At 42.2% G+C, this 21177-nt stretch overlaps 1 protein-coding gene across 4 annotated transcripts in view; it reads right to left on the bottom strand.

Annotated features, from left to right (window-relative positions):
• Positions 1–20916, bottom strand: part of GNA13 (G protein subunit alpha 13) — a 47611-nt gene extending 26695 nt beyond the window's left edge. The window contains exons 1-3 of one of the 4 annotated variants that reach the window (XM_078374497.1): positions 19956–20180; positions 18990–19102; positions 17769–17995 (exon numbers count right to left, since the gene is read on the bottom strand). In XM_078374497.1, the coding sequence (XP_078230623.1) occupies positions 17769–17995; positions 18990–19032 (270 nt within the window). In that variant the 5' untranslated portion in view covers positions 19033–19102; positions 19956–20180. Of the gene's footprint in view, positions 1–17768; positions 17996–18989; positions 19248–19955; positions 20181–20481 lie in introns of those variants that run through there. The other 3 variants (XM_002748656.7, XM_035301623.3, XM_054256411.2) reach the window with 3 other exon arrangements.
• Positions 20917–21177: the final 261 nt, after the last annotated feature.

The raw sequence follows: 21177 nt of genomic DNA, 5'->3' as shown, positions 1-21177 counted from the left end.
TAAATACACATGTATCTTATACATATTTACAAGATACTCGATTCATTATTATCTTAAGAAGGTAAAAATTAAGGCCAGGCGCAGCGGCTCACGCCTGTAATCCCAGCATTTTGGGAGGTGGAAGTGGGCAGATCACTTGATGTCAGAAGTTTGAGACCAGCCTGAATAACATGGTGAAACCGCATCTCTACTAAAAATACAAAAATCAAGGCAGGCATGGTGGCTCACACCTGTAATCCTAGCACTCTGGGAGGTTGAGGCAGTTGAATCACTTGAGATCAGGAATTAGAGACCAGCCTGGACAACATGGTGAAACCTTGTCTTTACTAAAAATACAAAAATTAGCCGGGCATGGTGGTGCATGCCTGTAATCCCAGCTACTCGGAAGTCTGAGGCAGGAAAATTGCTTGAACCTAGGAGGCAGAAGTTGCAGTGAGCCAAGATTGTGCCACTGCACTCCAGCCTGGGCCATAGAATGAGACTCCATTTAAAAAAAAGGCGGAGGTTGCGGTGAGCCGAGATCACGCCATTGCACTCCAGCCTCGGTAACAAGAGCGAAACTCCATCTCAAAAAAAAAAAAAAAAAAAATTAAGCACAAATTTTAAATGTGAGCAAGGAGTTTAATACTGCAGAAATGGGTCAGCTCTGACATCATATATAATATATATTGCTGGTCAATCAGGCAGCAACATGGTAATATTTACCCCACATTTATTCTGTTACCATTTAGCACCATTATTTTGTTGGCTAAAAAAAATACATATGTGCAGGGAAGAATTTTCCATTTAAATAAAAAATACACATCTATTTCTAAAAAATGCCTTGCTGTTCCTCTGAGAAAATCACCTCCTCCAGAAAATGCTAATATTGCAACATTAAATGAACAAGATATAAAGTTGTACAGAAAGTACAAAAAGTTTATCTCAACATCCAATATTGTATTCAAATACTGGAAGAAAATACACCCAAATGTCAGCAGAGATGTCCTGAGGTGGCAGGATAGTAGCTAACTGGATGATATTTTACTATGAACCATGTATGTTTTAAAATTTTAAACTTAAAAAAAATTGCTAATTTAGGTTCTGGAGCCTGTAAGTCATTCCCTCAAAACAAACAGACAAAGCACTTTCCTACTCTTCAGTTTTCACATAATGGTAACAACAGAAAGCTTAGAGGAGTTCTGAGCCTTGAAAAATCCCTCAAGGTTACAATACCTTTTGAAATGGGCCAATCACATATAATCCCATCAGCATATCAAGAAATATTTAGCTTTGTCAGAAATAGAACCCTTAGGTTGTAAATCTTTTTTTGGATTCCCAAAAAGAAATTACTTTTAACTGTTAAAAAGGAAAAAAGAATATGCTGTTCTCCAACACAGGACATACTTCCCAAATACAGTTTCAATTCCCCTACTATCTAAACAGAGGGGCCCATAAGAGCACTTCATAATACCCTGAAGTCCTCATGAATGTACTCTAGATGGAAAATTCTGCTCTGTGACGATATGCTATAAAATACCCTGTAACTCAAACATTACACAATAATCAATACTAATGAATAAAGTAATTCTGTACCTATGATCATAAAACAAGTGGAAGGAAAACCCAGATGACATTATTCCCAGTTTAGAGTTCAATCATCATCCCAAACTCTCTCTCCAGCAGAAAATTTCCACATAGTCTATCAGGAGCACTAACTACTTTCCCATCCTTATCCTCCAAACAACCAGTCAGGTGGCAAAGCAGGGGAATTGGTAAATATTTTCAAATGCTGATGAATGTGAAAATTAGCTCAAAATGTATACTGGCACATCAGCTCCTGTTTCCAAGTTACTATTTGGTTAATTTTGTTACTAAGGAAAGCAATAAAGCAAGGCAGTGGAGTGTCAGACTTGGGCTATGGAATCCTAAAACCCAGAGTCTGAATCTTGGCTCTATCACTAAAACTAAAACTAGCTAGGCCAGGGGCGGTGGCTCACGCCTGCAATCCCAGTTCTTTAGGAGACCAAGCGGGGGTGGATTGCTTGAGGCCAGGTGTTCGAGACCACTCTGGCCAACATGGCAAAACCCTGTCTCTATTAAAACTACAAAAATTAACTGGGGATATTGCGGTGCATGCCTGTAGTCCAGCTACTCGGGAAGCTGAGGCATGAGAATCACTTGAATCTGGGAGACAGAGACTGCAGTTAGCTTACATCGTGCCACTGCACTCCAGCCTGGGCAAAAGAATGAGACACTGTCATAGATAGATAGATAGATAGATAGATAGATAGATAGATAGATAGATAGATTAGATAGACAGACAGATAGATAGATAGATAGATAAAACTAGCTGTGACCTTAACCTCTATGTGTCCTTGACCTCTGTGGCCCTATATATTATTTGCAAAATGAAGTGAACTGGACTACATGCTCTCTTAGGTCTTTTCTAGGTTAATAAAGAGTGATTCTGTACACTCTTGGCAGAATAGCTATAAGTGCAGTATATAATAGCATTGATCATTTCATTTGCCAATACTGTTGACTTACCTGCCTCTCTCCTCATAAGTCCTTCTAGGCTGGCCTCTCCCTCACCAGAGCACCTGCTGCCATAGTCAGCACATGCAACTTTCCGGTGCCAAAATCAATGCACATGTCATTCTTTCTAGACCTCTCACTGGCACAGGACACCGCTGACCCCTTTTTTCTTCTTGAAACACTTTCCTGGCTTCCACGACATGACATGTTCCTAAATTTCTCCTACTTTTCTGGCCATTTCTAAGGAAATGGTTCTCCTCCTCTGAACATTCTCAAAAGATGTGTTGGTTTCTCAAGACTCTACTGTGAGACTGGGCACAGTGGCTGAAGCCTGTAATCCCACACTTTGGAAGGCCAAGACACGCAGATTGCTTGAGACCAGCCTGGGCAACATGGCCAGACCCTGCCTCTACAAAAATGCGGGGGGGGGGAGCCTGTACCGTGAGCCCTCATCTCTTCTTTCTATACCCTTTCCCTGAGTAATCATATCAGAGAAATTACACTCAGTAATCATTTCAAAGACTTTAAATATCACCTAGTTACAAACATCTTCTGAATTTCTATCTCTAGCCCCAAACTGTTCTGAATTCAAGACTCTTGTATCAAGCTGTCTACTTGGTATCTCTACCGGTACGTCTCACAGATATCTCAACCTTACGTACTTAAGCTTGCTGACTTCTGATGAGGTTATGTTCCAACAAACCCATCGGTTAAGATGAAAATAATGTAAGTCAAAAACACACTCATGGTCGGGCGCGGTGGCTCACGCCTGTAAACCCGGCACTCTGGGAGGCCGAGGCGGGGTGGATCATGAGGTCAGGAGTTCAAGACCAGCCTGGCCAACATAGTGAAATCTTGTCTCTACTAAAAATAGAAAAATTATCCAGGCACGGTGGTGTGTGCCTATAATCTTAGTTACTCGGCAGGCTGAGGCAGCAGAATCGCTTGAACCTGGAAGGCAGAGGTTGCAGTTAGCCAAGATTGCGCCACTGCACTTCAGCCTGGGTGACAGAGTGAGACTCCATCTCAAAAACAGAAACAAGAAAAAACACATTTATTTTTAGAAACAGGGTCTTGCTTTGTCACCAACGCTGCAGTGGCATAATCACAGCTCACTGCAGCCTCAAACCCCTGGGCTCAAGAGATCCTTCCACCTCAGCTCTGCATAGCTGGGACCACAGGCATACACTACCCCATGCCCAACTATTTTTTTGTATTTTTAGTAGAGACGGGGCAGGGGGTGGGGAGGTCTCACCACGTTGGTGAGGCTGGTCTCGAACTCCTGAGTTCAAGCAACCCGCCCACCTCAGCCTCCCAAAGTTTTGGGATTACAAGCATGACACCATGCATGGTCTAAAAACACACTTAATACATCTAACCCACCAAGCATCACAGCTTAGCCCAGCCTCCCTTAAATATGCTCAGAACACTTACATCAGTCGATAGTTGGGCAAAATCACCTAGCATAAAGCTTATTTTACAATAAAGTGTTGACTATCTCAAAGTTTACTGAATACTATACTGAAAGTGAAAAACATAATGGTTGTATGGGTACCTAAAGTACAGTTCCTACTAAACGTGTGTCCCATTTGCACCACTGTAAAGTAAAAAAATCAAAAGTCAAACCACTGTAAATCACGATCGAAAGTCAAACCACGGCAAATCACGAACTGTCTGAATGCTCAAACTAACTTTTAATCTTCCCCCTCAAATATCATTCTCCCACGTTCTGCCATTTGAGTAAATAGCACCAATATCCACCTAGTTGATAAAGCTAGAAACTTGAGTCACTATTAATATATACCTTTCTCCCCTGCCCCACATCCAATCTATCAGATCCCAGTGATTTTCCCTACAAAGTATATCCTGAATCCATTTTCTTCTCTTATTTCTATGGTCACCACCTAACAACAAGTTGCTTGCTCTGCAATCTTCTCCTAACTCTGGAACTGGTTAGGACCAAGAATGGTACCTGGTGCAAAGGCTCTGCCTCACTGCCCCTAATTTCCACACAGCAGCCTGAGTGATCTTGCTTATAATCCTTTGGTGGCTTCCCAAAACAGTCAGAGAAACCCCAAACTCCTCAACATGGGCTACAAGGCCTGGCAGTCACAGGCTGCTGCCTACCTCCTCCACCTCAGTTCTCCCTCACTCGCTCCTCCCTCCTGGCCTGAATCACATTTTCTGACCAGTAGCAAATTTTTTCCAACTTTGTACATGGCGCTCATTCTGCCTGGAGCATTATTCCCCCTCCTTGTCCAGAGGACTTTCTCATCCATGGGGTCTTTACCTAAATGTCACCTCCTCAGACTATCCTCTTGGTATCTCATTGTTTCTTTTTCTTCAGAGCATTTACCACATGTGTAACATATTTGTTTGTGTATTTCATGTAGGTTACTCTGACTAGCATCTAAGATTAACACAGATTACTTTCGTTTGGTTCACCAGCAAACACCCAGCCCCAAAAAAGTTAACTGACTCATTAACAGACGTTCAGTAACACGTGACTGCATGGCTGCTGAAAAGTGAACTGTTACCAGACCAGTTTCAGAATAACACATTTCCTATTTCCTGTAATCCATTACCGAGGGCTTTCTTGTTCTAATCACTTTCTACATTCGCTATTTACTTTTCATATAGAATAAAATACAATTACATACAAAAATATCACATGAACATACATATTCTTATCAAAAAAAGTATTTCTATGGAATGAAGCTTTTTAATAAAATACTCTTCTTTTTCAGAAGAAAGATATAGTAAGGCCAAAATACTGTACAACAAGGGAAACCTTGGTTCTCTTACTAAACTATTAAACTGTAACACCAACTTTAAAATTGGTTGCAACATTTAGTCATAACATATCATAACTGAAAAAGTCAAGAAAAAACGGAAGCAAGTATAATTCTCCTTGTTCTAGCCAAGAGTTGAAATATATATAATCTTTATGGTAACAAAGTCCCTAACATGTTTGAAGCTGTAACAAATAGTTTAACAGTAAATGTGGCAAGCTGATAACAGTTAAAAATACCAAATCATTTGAATTACAGTATTTTTAACTGAACTGAATAAATCACATTTTCTTTTTAAAATTTTCAATTAGTATAAATAGTATTTGCAGCTTTGGAAACATACCGTGGTCAATTATTTAGGGTTTTGTTTTGTTTTGTTTTTGAGGCGGAGTCTCACTCTGTTGCCAGGCTGGGGTGCAATGGCACCATCTCAGCTCACTGCAACCTCCAACTCCCTGTTCAAGCGATTCTCCTGCCTCTCAAGTAGCTGAGATTACAGACACGTGCCACCATGCCCAGCTAATTTTTGTATTTTTAGTAGAGACAGAGTCTTACCATGTTGGCCAGGATGGTCTTGATCTCCTGACCTGTGATCCACTCAATGTGGCCTCCCAAAGTGCTGGGATTACAGGCATGAGCCACCGCGTCCAGCCAGTTATTTAGGTTTTTTAAAACCCATTAAAATTTTAGAGTCATCTTATAGTTGAATAGACAATTTTATCTATCTAAAGTATACTCTCATACATTTTCTTATGTGTTAGGCTTACTACAGCAGAGTTGGCCAGGCAATAACTTGTGAGCAACTCTCTAGCAATACGGAAATTCTTTCATATTCTATACGAAAGTTGCTCATTGCTAGTAACTTCCATAAATGTTTCTTTTATTTAATATCAGTGAATAAATACAACCACATTTCACATCATGAAGCTTAAATAAAAATCATATGACATAACAGATTTTTTATATAACTTCTGAGTCAATTCATCCTATTTAGCAGAAAAATAATCTTTTAAAAAGTTACCCAGAGACTAGGAAAAAAGTAACCAAGATATTGAAAAGGAAAATAAAAGTCTCTCATCACCGCAATTATTCACATTCTAGCTCTTTTTCTTTAACCTTTTCAGAATAGTTAAAAGAGAAAAGAAATGTCCCATTTATAAGATAAATATAGCAGCCTTGGCTCAAAGAACCCAAAGACATTGTTCTATGTTTTCTAGGGAGAGGGGGTGGTATAGAAGAGTTTTGTTTTTAAATGTTAAGATCAACACTTTTATTTGAGGGGAGCAAATTTGAAATTTGCTAATTTTGCTCCATGAGAAAAAGTAGATATTCTCTAACTTTTTAATTGGTTTTTATACAAAATAGTCAGAAGTTCTAAGATCTCACAAAAAAATGGAATCTTAAAAAAAAGTTCCGTATTTTGTGAACACATGAAAATGTTTTAACTTGGAAAGGAGGCTCAAACACCCTCTTTAACCTAAGTACTCTCAACACCTCTGCCAAGTCACAGGCTAGAGAAACGGCAAAAAGGCAAAGAGTATGTCTGTGTGTGGAAGGGGTGTGGCGAGTGCCTCAGAGACAAAGGTGAAGGAAGAGGAGAAGAAAGCAGCACAGTCAGTTCAGTGGGAGTGGTGAGCACTCTGCACCTGAACCAGAGGTGATCTCCCCCTGCCTCCAGCAGGAAGATACATGACTTGGCTTGCTCCGATACATCTGAGGCATTTCAGCAACACATTCTCCAAACAATTAAATAATTCTGGCTACAAGTCTCATTGTGATAATGAGAAGGATCAATATTGGTTAGTTTCACCACACATCTATATAACATTCTTATTTTTAAATGACATTTGATTCTTTAGAGTTGTATGTTTTCACAAAGGCACACAAGGACTAGCCATAAAAATACAGACCCATCGTTTGTAAAATGTTTTCACTTGTTTAAAAAGGTACTGTGAAAAAATGAAGAACTGGCCAGGAGCAGTGGCTCACGCCTGTAATCCCAACACTTTGGGGGGCCAAGGCAGACGTATCACCTGAGGTCAGGAGTTCAAGACCAGCCTGACCAACAGGGAAAAATCCCGTCTCTACTAAAAATACAAAACTAGCCAGGTGTGGTGGCACATGCCTGTAATCCCAGCTACTCCCAGCTACATGGTGGCACATGCCTGTAATCCCAGCTACTCCCAGCTACATGGTGGCACATGCCTGTAATCCCAGCTACTCCCAGCTACATGGTGGCACATGCCTGTAATCCCAGCTACTCCCAGCTACATGGTGGCACATGCCTGTAATCCCAGCTACAGGTGGCATATGTCTGTAATCCCAGCTACTGCTTCTCCTGAAGCAGGAGATCACTTGAACCCAGAAGATGGAGGATGCGGTAACAGGTAACTCCAGCCTGGGCAACAGGCTGGAGTGCAGTGGTGCGATCTAGGCTTACCGCAACCTCCATCTCAAAAGAAAGAAAAAAAACAAAGAAAAGAAAAAGGAGAAAAAAAAACACAAAAATTAACAAAGAATTCTACTAAAGTATTCTGCATCTACTGCAGAGTAGACCGGGATAAAAAAGTTTACCCACTGCATGGATTTAAAAATCTTTTCGAGGCTGGGCCCAGTGGCTCATGCCTGAAATCCCAGCACTTCAGGATGTCAAGATGGGAGGATCATTCGAGGCCAGGAGTTCAAGGCCAGCCTGGGCAACATAGTGAGACATCATTTCTGAAAATAATTAAAAAAAAAAACTACTTGGTGTAGTAGTGCATGCTGTTAATCTCAACTACTCAGGAGACTGAGGTAGGAAGATTGCTTAAGCTAGGAAGGTCAAGGCTACAGTACACAGTGACTGTGCCACTGCACTCCAACCGAGGCAACACAGCAAGACCCTCTCAAAAAGTAAAAAAATAAAAAACACTTTCAATTCATTTTGCCAAAAGAAGAGTGATTAAATTTGGAAGATTAAGATAAATAGCTACCATCACTGCAACAGATTGGTATCTGGCCAAGTGCACTTAAGCTCAGTTCTCAAAACAAAACTATTTTCTTGATCCATATCAGCTCATTCTAATACTGCTCTGCTAATGTAGCTATAACAAGTTATTTTGAGAGAAAAGCATCTTGTAAACAAGGTAGGTTCACAATATAGACATACGTGAATAGTATATAACTAGGGAAAAACAAAATACTTTCAAGCAAGGGAATAAAAATTTTTAGAAATACACACTTTAAAAAAAAATTAGGTCACTTGTAACTGGAACAAAAATTTGTAAAAAGCCAGGCAAGGTGGTGGCTCATGCCTGTAGTCCCAGCACTTTGGGAGGCCCAGGTGGGAGAATTAATGGAATCTACAAATTTAAGACCAGCCTGGGTAACCTGGCAAAACCCCATCTCTTTAAAAAAAAAAAAAGAAAAGAAAAAAAGAAGGAAAAACTTTGTGACACACTGCAATCTTGGGTGATAAGCATTGCCTATGAAGGCAGTATGAAAACTGTTACATGATTACATGAGAAGCATTTCAAATACTAGGCCACATGTGGTGGCTCACGCCTGTAATCCTGACACTGTGGGAGGACGCAGCAGGCAGATCACTTGAGGTCGTGAATTTGAGAGCAGCCTGGCCAACACAGTGAAACCCCATCTCTACTAAAAATGCAAAAATAAGCCAGGCATGGTGGCCCATATCTGTAATCTCAGCTACTCAGGAGGCTGAGGCAAGAGAATTGCTTGAGCCTGGGAGGTGGAGGTTGCAGTAAGCCAAGATTATGCCACTGCACTCCAGCCAGGGCAATGGAGTGACCCCATCTCAAAAAAAAAAAAAAAAAAAGTGTTCTGGTGTCCCCATCTCCAAAACAAAAGCAAATCTGATCAATTACATACAAGAGAGGCACTAATTTCCAAATGACACTTTCCTAGAAAAATGTTTGCAATCTCTTTCAGCTAACTGGTTGCCATTAGTCTTCTATTTTTCAGAATACATTAAAAACTGTTCAGCCAGGCAGGGTGACTCACGCCTGTAATCTCAGCACTTTGGGAGGCTGAGACATGCAGATCACCTGAGGTCAGAAGTTCAAGACCAGCCTGGCCAACATGGTGAAACCCCATCTCTACTAAAAACACAAAACTTAGCTGGGCATGGTGGTGCACACCTGTAGTCCCAGCTACTTTAGAGGCTTGAAACGGGAAGCAGAAGACGCAGTGAGCCAAGATTAAGACACTGCACTCCAGCCTGGGCAACAGCAAGACTCTGTCACCAAAAAGGAAAATAAAAAAAAAAAACCTGTGTCCACTGATGAAACAGCAGTTGATAATCACTGTTACAGTTAGTTTACAAGGAGGCAAACATTAAAAGTGAACCTTTACCAAGTTGAATAGTGGTTTTTTTTTTTTTGAGACGGACTTTCACTGTTACCCAGGCTGGAGTGCAATGACACAATCTCGGCTCACCGCAACCTCTGCCTTCTGGGTTCAAGCAATTCTCCTGCCTCAGCCTCCCGAGTAGCTGGGACTACAGGCGCGCACCACCATGCCCAACTAATTTTGTATTTTTAGTAGAGACGGGGTTTCACCTTGTAGACCAGGATGGTCTTGATCTCTTGACCTCGTGATCCACCCGCCTTGGCCTCCCAAAGTGCTGGGATTATAGGCGTGAGCCACCACGCCTGGCCTGAATAGTGATTATGATAAAATGGTTAGAAAGTCAAACATTCTTAACAAAACCTTATGTGCACTTAAAACGTGCTAGAGCTTAATAGCGGAGTATTAATTATTTCTGCGTATAGATGGTGGTCAGAAGTTGTTGGGAATGAAAGAGAAGAAGAATGCTCCACAGATGCCATGTTTAAGTGCTTATAAAATGGTTTGGTGACCAGAGCTGTGGACTAGGAGTCAGCAGATTGAGGTTGCAGTAGCTATTCTTCTATTCTATTGTTATTTACTAGGTCTGTGAATTGAAGCATCTCAAGGAACCTTTCTGAGTCTCCATTTTTTAATGTGGAATGGGGATATCAGTGTATCTTGTTTCGCTCTTTTTTGGGGGGACACAACAATTCAGGACTGTTTCTCCTTTTTAAATATAGGATTCTATGATCATGTATGTGAGGGCTTTGAAAAGTGCAAAGCGAATGTTATAAAACATAAGGTATTAAACAATTATTATAATCATCAGTTCTATAAATTAACTTTAAATTTATTTTTGAGACAGGATCTCACTCTGCTGGCAACCAGGCTGGAATGCAGTGGTGCAATCATAGCTCACTGCAACCTTGAACTCCTGGGCTCAAGTAATCTCCTTCTCTCAGCCTCCCAAGCAGCTAGGACTGCAGGCATGTGCCACTGCATCTGGCTAATTTTTAAAAATTTTTTGTAGAGACAGGGTCTTGCTACGTTGGCCAGGCTGTTCTAGAACTCTTGGCCTCAAGCAATCCTCGCAATCTGAATTTTCTGAAGAAAGAAACTGGCACCTGTTTTGGGCTAATAGGACTGGATACCCCAACTTGGTTAGCTGCTGCATATCTGTGAATCCAGGCAGTGCTTGGCTATTATGCTTTTTTTAAATGTAAGCTCACAAACCTTTTTCCTGGGTTAGGTCCCAGGAAAACTCTAGGTAAACAGTTCTGAAACTAAAGTCTGTACTTTGTAACAAAACTATTTGCTTGTTCCATCTCTTAGTTGTTTAATAAACATTTTCAGAGAATCATAAATTATTATACCACTAGCTTTGTTTAGCAATAAAAGGTAATATAGAAGGCAGCACACTGCTGAGCGCTGTGACTCACGCCTGTAATCTCAGCACTTTGGGAGGCCGAGGCAGACAGATTACCCGAGGTCCAGAGTTTGAAACCAGCCTGACCAACATGGAGAAAGCCTGTCTCTATTAAAAATACAAAATTAGCCGGGTATGGCAGCGCGTGCCTGTAATCCCAGCTACTTAGGAGGCTGAGGCAGGAGAATCGCTTGTGAACTGAGATCCTGTCATTGCACTCCAGCCTGGGCAACAAGAGCAAAACTGCCTCAAAAAAAAAAAAAAAAAAAAAAAAAAAAGCAGCATGGTATTTTCCATTTCTGCTTCAGCACCAGAGAGACATCCCACAGCCAGTCAAGTTTTCACCCAAAAAAAATACAAACATGAAAATTTTAACATAATAGAATATATCAAGTGATACCACCTATGGGTGCATGCCAAACCTCACAAAGTTGTATGAAAACTGTAAATGTAAACTTAAAAGAACTGACAGAAATTTTAAAAAAGAAATTAATTAAAAAGAAAAAACCTGTAAGTGTATATTAAAATACCCTTTTTGTTTTTAAAGTAAATAAATTTCAGGGTTTACAAGATTTGTATAAAATGTAACCACTCTGACATCTGATCAATTTCATCAAAAAGAAACTAAACTCAACTTTAAAATCTCTGCTATCTCTGGCTGGGTGAGATGGCTCACTATAGCAATCCCAGTACTTTTAGGAGGCTGAAGCGGGAGGATTACTTGGAACCTAGGAGTTCAAAGGTTACACTGAGCTATGATCACACCACTGCACTCCAGCCTGGGTAACAGAGTGAGACTCTGTTGCTAATGTTATACATAATCTTTATTTTAAACGGAATGAAATATTTTACCCTAACCCTAGAATCAAAAGACACTCAATAGGTTTTTAGAAACTCAAGGTCCTTGCTTGATTATACTTATAGAGAAAATGGACCAATCATCCAATAGAAACAGTATTTTACAACTGAAAGTAGCAATTGTTTACTACTTAAAGCAAATCCAAATTAATGTTAATGAATAAATAAATGACTTTTTTTTTTTTTTTTAAGTTCAAGTTGGACTTGAACTCTTGAGCTCAAGCAATCCTCCTAACTCCCCAGTAGCTGGGACTACAGGAACTTCAAATGACTCTTGATTGTATTACATTTCAAGTACATGCTGCAGTACAAATAAAAAAATTTTTAGCGGAAACTGAAGTTTCTAGTATTACTTAGGGACCTCAGCTTTTTACAGGCCAATGTGGAGCTAAATGGTTATTTTGTTACACAGACTGAGGGTGTGAATCTCTGTCTTAATGAATAAACTACCTTATCAGCTTCAAGAAGAGTAACATCAGGCACAAAAAGAAAAGAATTAAGTCCAACTGAAGGTACCATAATTAGCAATAACCGTTTTGGTTTCAGGAATTGCAAAGACAGACTGGCCATTACAGGAAGTTGTATTAATGCTGACAATGTTAAATTGTTTACAGAAAGTAGGAAGCTGTGGGATGTTCCTCCCACTGTCACACACACTGTCCTGTCCTACATAACCAGTGTTGCTTATACTTCTTAATAAGTGAATATAAACAAAAAAATTAGTTGGAAATGACTCCTAGCCATTTTGTTCTTTTTCATCCATATCTCCAATTTTTTCATCCAGTCAACCCCTGACTGCCATATTTTTATTCATCTGAGTTAGCAAATTATCTAGCTGTTGTCACATGAGGTTTTCTAAAGACAGGGTAACTCATAAGTGCAGTGGCAGGCTATGTTGAACGTACAGCCAAAGTAAAGTATTTTAGATATTTAATTCAGTACTAAAAGAGGCCACTTCTTAAAATATATTATCCTCAATTTGCTAATTTTAATAACTAGAAAGGTATGTGAATCTTAGATTTTTCTTTTCCACAGTAAGCTATTTAGCTGACCCATAATGGAACTAACCAGAAAAGGAAATGTTTGCCTTTGGGAACTTAGAAAGAAAAACATTCATGTTTACACCCAAAGTTATTACTAACAAATGAGTAGCCGGCTAAAAACCTAAGCTGTGTTATCAACACCCTATCCCTTGTCCCCAAAATTGATTAAAGGGGAGCTGTTCATCTTAAGCAAAATGTTAAGTCATGTAGACCCTTAAAAACTGTTTATTTTAATTTGCATTAAATACGTTTAATAATCAAATCATTAGTTGAAACAAAAAGGCTAATTTTAAATACTTTATCTGCTAACCCCTTCTACTAACTCCGATGTTTACCCTTTCTTTTCTTTCCTTTCTTTTTCTTTCTTTTTTTTTTTGGAGACAGAGTCTCACCCTGTCACCCAGGCTGGAGTGCAATGGCATGATCTGGGCTCACTGCAACCCCCGACTCCTTAGTCCAAGCAATTCTCCTGCCTCAACCTCCCAAGTAGCTAGGATTACAGGCACGCAACACCACGTCTGACTAATTTTTTTGTATGTTTAGGAGAGACAAGGTTTCACCATGTTGGCCAGGCTGGTCTCAAACTCCTGACCTCCTGATCTGCCCACTTTGAACAGGTTGAACTCTGTACTGGAGGCAATGGCGAGCCACCAAAGCTTTCTGAGCAAATCCGAGCTGTGTTTGAACAAGACTGCCTTTGAGTCCAACCAAGAGGTAGCAGGACAATAACATAGAGGAAAGGAGGGAATGAATGCACAAGACATTACAGAGGTAGAAACAACAGAACTTGGGGAGCTGCTGCTTGGAGATGAAGCAGATGGAACTGATGATGACTCTGAGGAAAATTTTAAGTAAGCCAAGTGCTTTCTCAGTGCCTGACACTATGCCAAGCACCACAGCACATCCAAGAATTTAAGAGTCATTCAGTCAACATAATAATGGAGCATCTATATGTGCCAAGTGCTATAACAATCCTGAAGCCAGGCACAGTGGCTCACACCTATAATCCCAACATTTTGGGAAGCCAAGGCAGGAGGACTGCTTGAGATCAGGAGGCTAAGACCAGCAAGTGGCAAAATAGTGAGATCCCACCTCTACAAAAATTTTTTTAAAAATTAGCTGGGTGTGGTAGCACACAGCTGTAGTCCTAGCTACTTGGGAGACTGAGGCTGGAGAATCACTTGAGCCTAGGAGTTGAGGCTACAGTGAGCTACAATCACAGCAGTGCACTCCAGCCCGGGCAACAGAGTAAGACCTTGTCTCTTGCACAGACTCAGGAAAAAAGAATCTCTGTCCTCCAGAAGTTTAAAATTAGATCTTGCTCTGTTCCTCTTTTCTTGTCTCTACTTTTCATGATGGAAAAAAGTATTTCTGGAACTTATCTCTCCTCACCTTTGAGGACTTCTTTGCTCCTTAAGCATCAGCTGGCTCAAGTGAGCAACAAGCAGGTCCTCATCCTGAGTTCCTATCTGTTCTTAACCACAAAGATAGACTTAGGCATGCTTTCTCAATGATGATGACATGACAGTCCCAATGTGAGATGGTTAGATGTGAATTTCCAAATTAAAAAGCTGTCCATGAAACCCAACTTTAATTAAACGGACTTAGGGCAAATATGCAACTTCCCAACAGAGAACTTTCAGGTATACAGTTCTTCGTTTATTTATTTAATCCATATGCATGGAATGCTTATTACAGATGAATGTTTCTTCTCTGACCTGGAAGGATGAATAGAGCCTGAGAAAACTGAGTTGAAAGTGTGTGGTTTATTGAGAAAATGAAGGAAGGAGAATAAGCAGCACTTAAAAACAGGAGGTAGATGGCCAGGCCTGGTGGCTCACACCCATGATCCCAGCACTTTGGGAGGCTGAGGCAGGCAGATCACCTGAGGTTGGGACTTCAAGACCAGCCTGACCCACATGGAGAAGCCCCATCTCTACTAAAAATACAAAATTAGCTGGGTGTGGTGGTACATGCCTGTAATCTAAGCAGCTCGGGAGGCTGAGGCAGGAGAATCGCTTGAACCCGGGAGGCGGAGGTTGTGGGTGAGCCAAGATCATGCCATCGTGCTCCAGCCTGGGCAACAAGAGCGAAACTCCACCTCAAAAACAACAACAAAAAACAGGAGGCATGGTGATGGGCAATGGGAAGGGGTATACGGAAGAACTCATGCAAGCAAATCTACCAGAAATAAAGTAACAAACACTGATCGAAGGACAAAAACTAACCAGAAATATGGGAATTGGATAGAGGTCATTTGTCAAGTTAAATTCATAATTTTCAACATGTAACACTGCCAGCTACTCAATTCTAACAATAACGTGAGACAGTCTCTGCCTTTCAGAAATAAACTTATTACTTGAAAAGACAAAATACAAACATGATAGAGGAGAACTATACAAGACAGTAAATAATCAAACGCTAGTTGAAAACAGAAGCCATAATTCAGACATAGTAAAGATTAAGGTGTCAGTTTTATAAAAAGCTATCATGAACACGTTCCTGGAACTTTTAAAAGGCAAGACTGCTTCTGAGTACAAACAATAACAGCAAGGACTGCTGGTTGTACATCATTTTGTAACCACACCTATTAATGTGGATTACTATTGGTGATATCATCAAATACTTTCCGAACAGTTTTACTCTTAATGGTCATTTCATTTTAATCATATTAGAGTAAAACACTTCAGATCGGAACTACCTCCAAATTGCACATAGTCTAGATTTCTATCACTGCTGGAATCTTTCTGGTCTTTGGCAAATAAAATCCAATACAATCACAGCATTCACAGTTAAATTACAAAATACTTGATTAAAAATATGCTTCAACTGTTATTTCAGTACTTTTAACATAGATTAGATACTTTTTTTTTCCAAACCTGTCTTCAATGCTGTGTAACAGCTACAAAGTGGGGTTTTTTTTGTTTGTTTTTGAGAGGGAGTCTTGCTCTGTAGCTAGGCTGGAGCACAGTGGCACTATCTTGGCTCACTGCAACCTCCACCTCCTGGGTTCAAGCGATTCTTCCACCTCAGCCTCCCAAGTAGCTGGAACTACAGGTACGTGCCACCAAGCCCAGCTAATTTTTGTATTTTTAGTAGAGATAGGGTTTCACCATGTTGGCCAGGACGGTCTCAATCTCTTGACCTCATGATTGGCCTGCCTCAGCCTCCCAAAGTGCTGAGATTACAGGCGTGAGCCACCGTGCCCAGCCAGCTACTAAGTATTTTATGGGTAGCCTTGTTTAAGAAAAAAGGGGGAAAATGCCTGGCTGGGTGGCTCAGGCCTATAATCCCAGCACTTTGGGAGGCAGAGGAAGGCGGATCAGCTGAGGTTAGGAGTTTGAGACCAGCCTGGCCAACATGGCAAAACCTTCCATCTCTACTAAAACTACAAAAATCAGCGGGGTGTGGTCACACATGCTTGTAGTCCCAGCTAATCAGGAGATTGAGGCAGGAGAACTGCTTGAACCTGGCAGGAGGAGGTTGTAGTGAGCTGAGATGGCACCACTGCACTCCAGCCTGGGTGACAGAGTGAGACTCCATCTCAAAAAAAGGAAAAAGAGAAAAAAAAAATGTAAAATAAATTCTGGGTGCTTCCCATGGGAAACAAAGATACAAAAAGTAAGATTATTATATTTTTTTTTTAAGGAGGAACATTTAATAAAATGGGCTTCGTTGCCTTAAACACACACACACACACACACACACACACAGATGCCAATACACAAAAAGGACATTACTATGCTTTTTTAATATACATTAAGAATTTTAATCTTTGCATATTAAATTAACCTGTATCACAAAATGAATGTCTCTAAAGTCTAAATAGCATATTTGAACAACTATGTTCAGTTACTGAACTCTTACTCCAGAGTAAAAGGTTGGTTTTTTTAGAAGGATAAATACAGATGCTATAACTGGGAGGAAAATATTTTCAAAAAGAGAACCAAATTAGAAGAAAGTACTTAGGGAAATCATTATGACCTTACTTTCAAAAAGGAAAGGTGACCAATTAAATATAGTAAATAAATACAATCCAAATCTACGGAGTTTACCTTATTTTTATCTCGTTTAGTAAAAAGCTCATCTACATAGCAATCCAAACTTCTGAGGCTACAAGCCAGATGCAGTGGCTCACAACTGTAATGCCAGCACTTTCGGAGGCTAAGGTGGGCATATCACCTGAGGTCAGGAATTTGAGACCAGCCTGGCCTACATGGCAAAAACTGCCTCACTTGAACCCAAGAGGCGGAGGCTGCAACAAGTCAAGATCACACCACTACACTCCAGCCTGGGAAAAAGAATGAGACTCCATCTCATCTCCCTAAAAAATGAAACCAAAAAATCAAATTTCTGAGGCTACAATTTTGGATAGATACATTATATTATGGAATTTAGTGAAAAAAGTGTGCTAAAATCAGATACAGGTTGAGTATCCCTTATCCAAATGCCCGGGACCAGCAGTGTTTTAAATTTTGAATTTCTTTAGATTTTTGAAATATTTGCACACACATAATGAGGTATGTTGGGAGGGAGACCCAAGTCTAAACCAGAAATTCATTTATGTTTCATATATACCTTAAGACAAGTAGGATGAAGGTAACTGTATAAACCATTTTTACACGTAGTTATTACAGACTAGGACACATTAGGGTTTCCCTTAGCCTCTCAGTCTGTTCTTCCATCTCATATACTTTTTGATTTGGGAGCATTTCGAATTTTCAGATTAGGGATGTGCAACCTGTATTACTAAATGTTGTTAAAATAAAACCACACATTTTAAAAGAGCAAATCTCTTACCAGTTGAAATTCTCGACGCCGGTCATAGGCATTCTGTATGCCACTGTCTGCCCATAACGCTCTTATAGCAGGAAGATATTGTAAGAAAACCCTTGTTTCCACCATTCCTTGGGCTGCCATGGGGGCCCGGGTATCAAATGACATCATCTTGTCTCCATGGAGTTGGTTTGTGTTATCTCCCCAGGGAATATGAAGCTTTTCTCGAGCATCTACCAGCACCCTCATACCTTTGTTTAAAAAGAAGAAAATGTATGGGAAGAAGTCATTAGATATTATCATAAGCTTTTATTCCAGTATTATTTCCTTAGACTTCTGAATCAATCCAGACATACCTTCTCCCAAAATGGAGACCAACATCAAAAACTTCTCAGAGCTTAAAAAAATAACAGCCACTCACTGTCTTAAAAGTAGAGCCTTGGAAAACAAATACTATTAGCACAATTGCTCTTTCTGAAGGACTTTCAACATGTTCCAATTTATAAAATAACTTCTGGGGTAGAAGGCAGTCAAAAAAGAACCAAACTCAAGAAGGAAAAGAACTTATGCTGCATAGACCGCTGTCCAAGCATGGAAGAAAATAGATACAACCAAGATTTCATGAACTTAAAAGATGTTCACTTATGAAACACTAAGAACCAAGTATTCTAGCTCTGTGTTCTGTTATCTCCTTCGGCACCCTAACCCAACGTTGAGTCTTCTAGGAACATTCAAAATTTAAAAACTTCTACCAGCCCATGCTTCAGTTCAGTTTAACTCACAGGACAGCCTTCAATTTCCCTAAAAGCAAGATCAACTGCAAAATAATATAAAATTGAACTCCAGCTCACAGAGGTTAGTTCAAGCTTGCTTTTTCTATCACTGATCTATTGTTTTTATTACCTTTGATCCATCTGAACAGTCACTTGGCTAGTAGGAAGTCATTTGTTTGAATAACTGAAAAACTGGTGTTTTTTAGTTTTTTGTTTTTTAATAGGGATGAGGTCTGGCTATGTTGCCCAGGCTGGTCTGGAACTCCTGGGCTCAAGCCATCCTCCCACTCTGGCCTCCGTGCTGGGACTGCAGGAGTGAACCACCACACCCAGCCTGAAAAAGCTGTTTTATTGTCAATTTTCATGTCAACTAAAAAACACTAGATTCCTGATAACTTACTTCATCTCATAATCAATGCTCAAAGTAGATCACACTTAACAACTCAGTGTACATTAAGAACGAGGTGTTTACCTGGCTCACAATCAGTTAACAAGTTGATGCTATTCATTAACATAATTCCTTAAGTTCAGCTGCATCAGGATACAAAGGTACCTTCGATTAAGGACTAAGGCAGAGTCTGCAGCCTTGAAAGAGACCTTAATTAGTTTTGTGCTAAACATTACAGCAGGGTAAATACAACTGTTCTTTATAGTTTAACTGCAGAGGTACTAGGTCTTCTAGGCTGTGGTCTGTGAGCTGCTGGCCTAGAGATTCTCTAGTCATTACTCCACAATGCCTGCCTCTTCAGGCAGTTTTCCTTTACCCAAACGCTGGGAGGGGAGGAGTGGGAGTGACATGAAAAAAACCTGCAATCTGTAGCAAGCTCCTGAACTGCTCCCTAGATAAAATAAAATCCAGATGCACGTGAAGTATCAGGCTCTGCACCTGAATTCTGCCAAAATGCCTTTTCTATAGAACATACATGACACACAGAAAAATGAGTATCTTTCAAATGACAAAATAAAAACCATCTTTTCGATTCTTTTGAATGCCCAGAAATAAACAACTTGTTTATTTTTCCACTTAAAAACAAAATTTAATTTTAAAACTACTGTCAATAAAGAGCAGGGCCAATTATCTAACTCAACACTCATTCATTGTCTTCATCTGTACAGGATCCACATGACTTTTAAGCCAGTCTTCTTACAACTACAACATTTCATCTAAATAGAAGTAGTGGCACTCCCTTCCCGCCAGCCCTCAGCTACTTGGCGAAAAGGAGAGTGGAGCGTGCTGCACAGCGATTATATGCAAACATCCTACCTGACAGTGACAGTGGGGCGAAAAAGGGCAGATGCTACTTTTTTAGACTAACCGTATGGGTCTACTCTCTCCTGATTCCAGTACAGTCAACCTGACACTCTCAAGTTTCATACCCTTGCCCAAAAGGAGGCTGCCACCCTACGCCCTTGACAAGAAGGCAAAAAGTTCCCTTACTGCGACGGTTCCAGAACTTGGAGGCGGTCAAGGAAGCAGGGAGTTGGGAGCGCATGCGACCCCATGTGACTCGGGTCACTCAGCCGGGATAGCGAGGTTCGGCCCACATCGCCCGAGCCGGGAATGGGGGTGCAGGGGCTGAGGCTGCTCTAGGGTCTTCCTGCCTCATCCGCAGCGGGGAGGACGAGAGAGGTCTCCCATACCCCGAGACACCCAGTTCGCCTCACTTCCCTCTCGCAGGGGGCGAGACCAGGGGCGCGGTGGGGGGTGAGGGAATGGCCGTGACGCCCACCGAGGAGACAAGGGGGAGAACAGGGCGCCCCCGAGCATCCTCTCGCCTGGGGGACGAGGGCACCCCGGGCGGGCAGGGCCAGTGCCCGGGGCGCGCCCCCTTCCCGCCAGCACGCCCGCCAAGCCCGGTCCTCCGCCAGCGACGGAGCGGACGAGGGCGGTGCCCGGCCCCGCGCCCGCCGCCGCCCCAGTCCCCCGGCCCCCACAGCCGGGGCCCCCGTTCCCGGCCCGGCACCTTTGATCACGTTGCTGTAGATGGTGGGGCGGAACTCCTCCCGCGCGCGCTGGTCGAAGTCCTGCCCGTGGATGATCCGCATCTGCTTTAGGAAGGTGGACTTGCCGCTCTCGCCCGCGCCCAGCAGCAGGATCTTCACCAGCCGCTTCACGTAGGTCTTCTCCCGGGACAGGCATTTGTCGATCTCCTTGGACTTGCGTTGCTGCTCGGCCTCACTGCTAGTCAGCAGGCAGCCGGGGAAGCACACGGACAGCACCGACCGCGACGGCAGGAAGTCCGCCATCTTGCCGCCGCCGCCGCCGCCTCGGCGGGCCCCTCCGGCTCCCTCCACCTCCTCCTCGGGCGGCGGGCGGCTCTGGCACCACGGCTCGAGGGCGGGGAGCGCAGCGGCGGCCCGAGCGCGCCCAGGGAGGGAGGGAACCAGCGAACTGACTCGCAGGGCGGGCCGGGCAGGGCGGGCCAGGAGAGCGGGGGAGGGAGGGAAGGAGGGCGGACCCGGCCCGGGAGGGGCGGTGGCCCCGGCGCGTGCGCGCTCCCGCCGCTTCCCGGGGCGCGCTCGCACGCCGCGGCAGCTCCCTCGCCTCCCGCCCTGGGCGGCGAGTCACGCGCTTGCTGTCTCGCTCCGGTGCCCGCACTCGCTGCCGCCGCCGGGAGCGCGCTGAGAGGGCTGGGGAGCCGCGGTCACGTGGGCGGGGC

Source organism: Callithrix jacchus, chromosome 5 (assembly GCF_049354715.1).
Source record: "Callithrix jacchus isolate 240 chromosome 5, calJac240_pri, whole genome shotgun sequence".
In the NCBI taxonomy this organism is placed as follows: domain Eukaryota; kingdom Metazoa; phylum Chordata; class Mammalia; order Primates; family Cebidae; genus Callithrix; species Callithrix jacchus.
The sequence above is the reverse complement of the archived record's forward strand: the minus strand, read 5'-3'. Positions and strand labels throughout refer to the sequence as shown.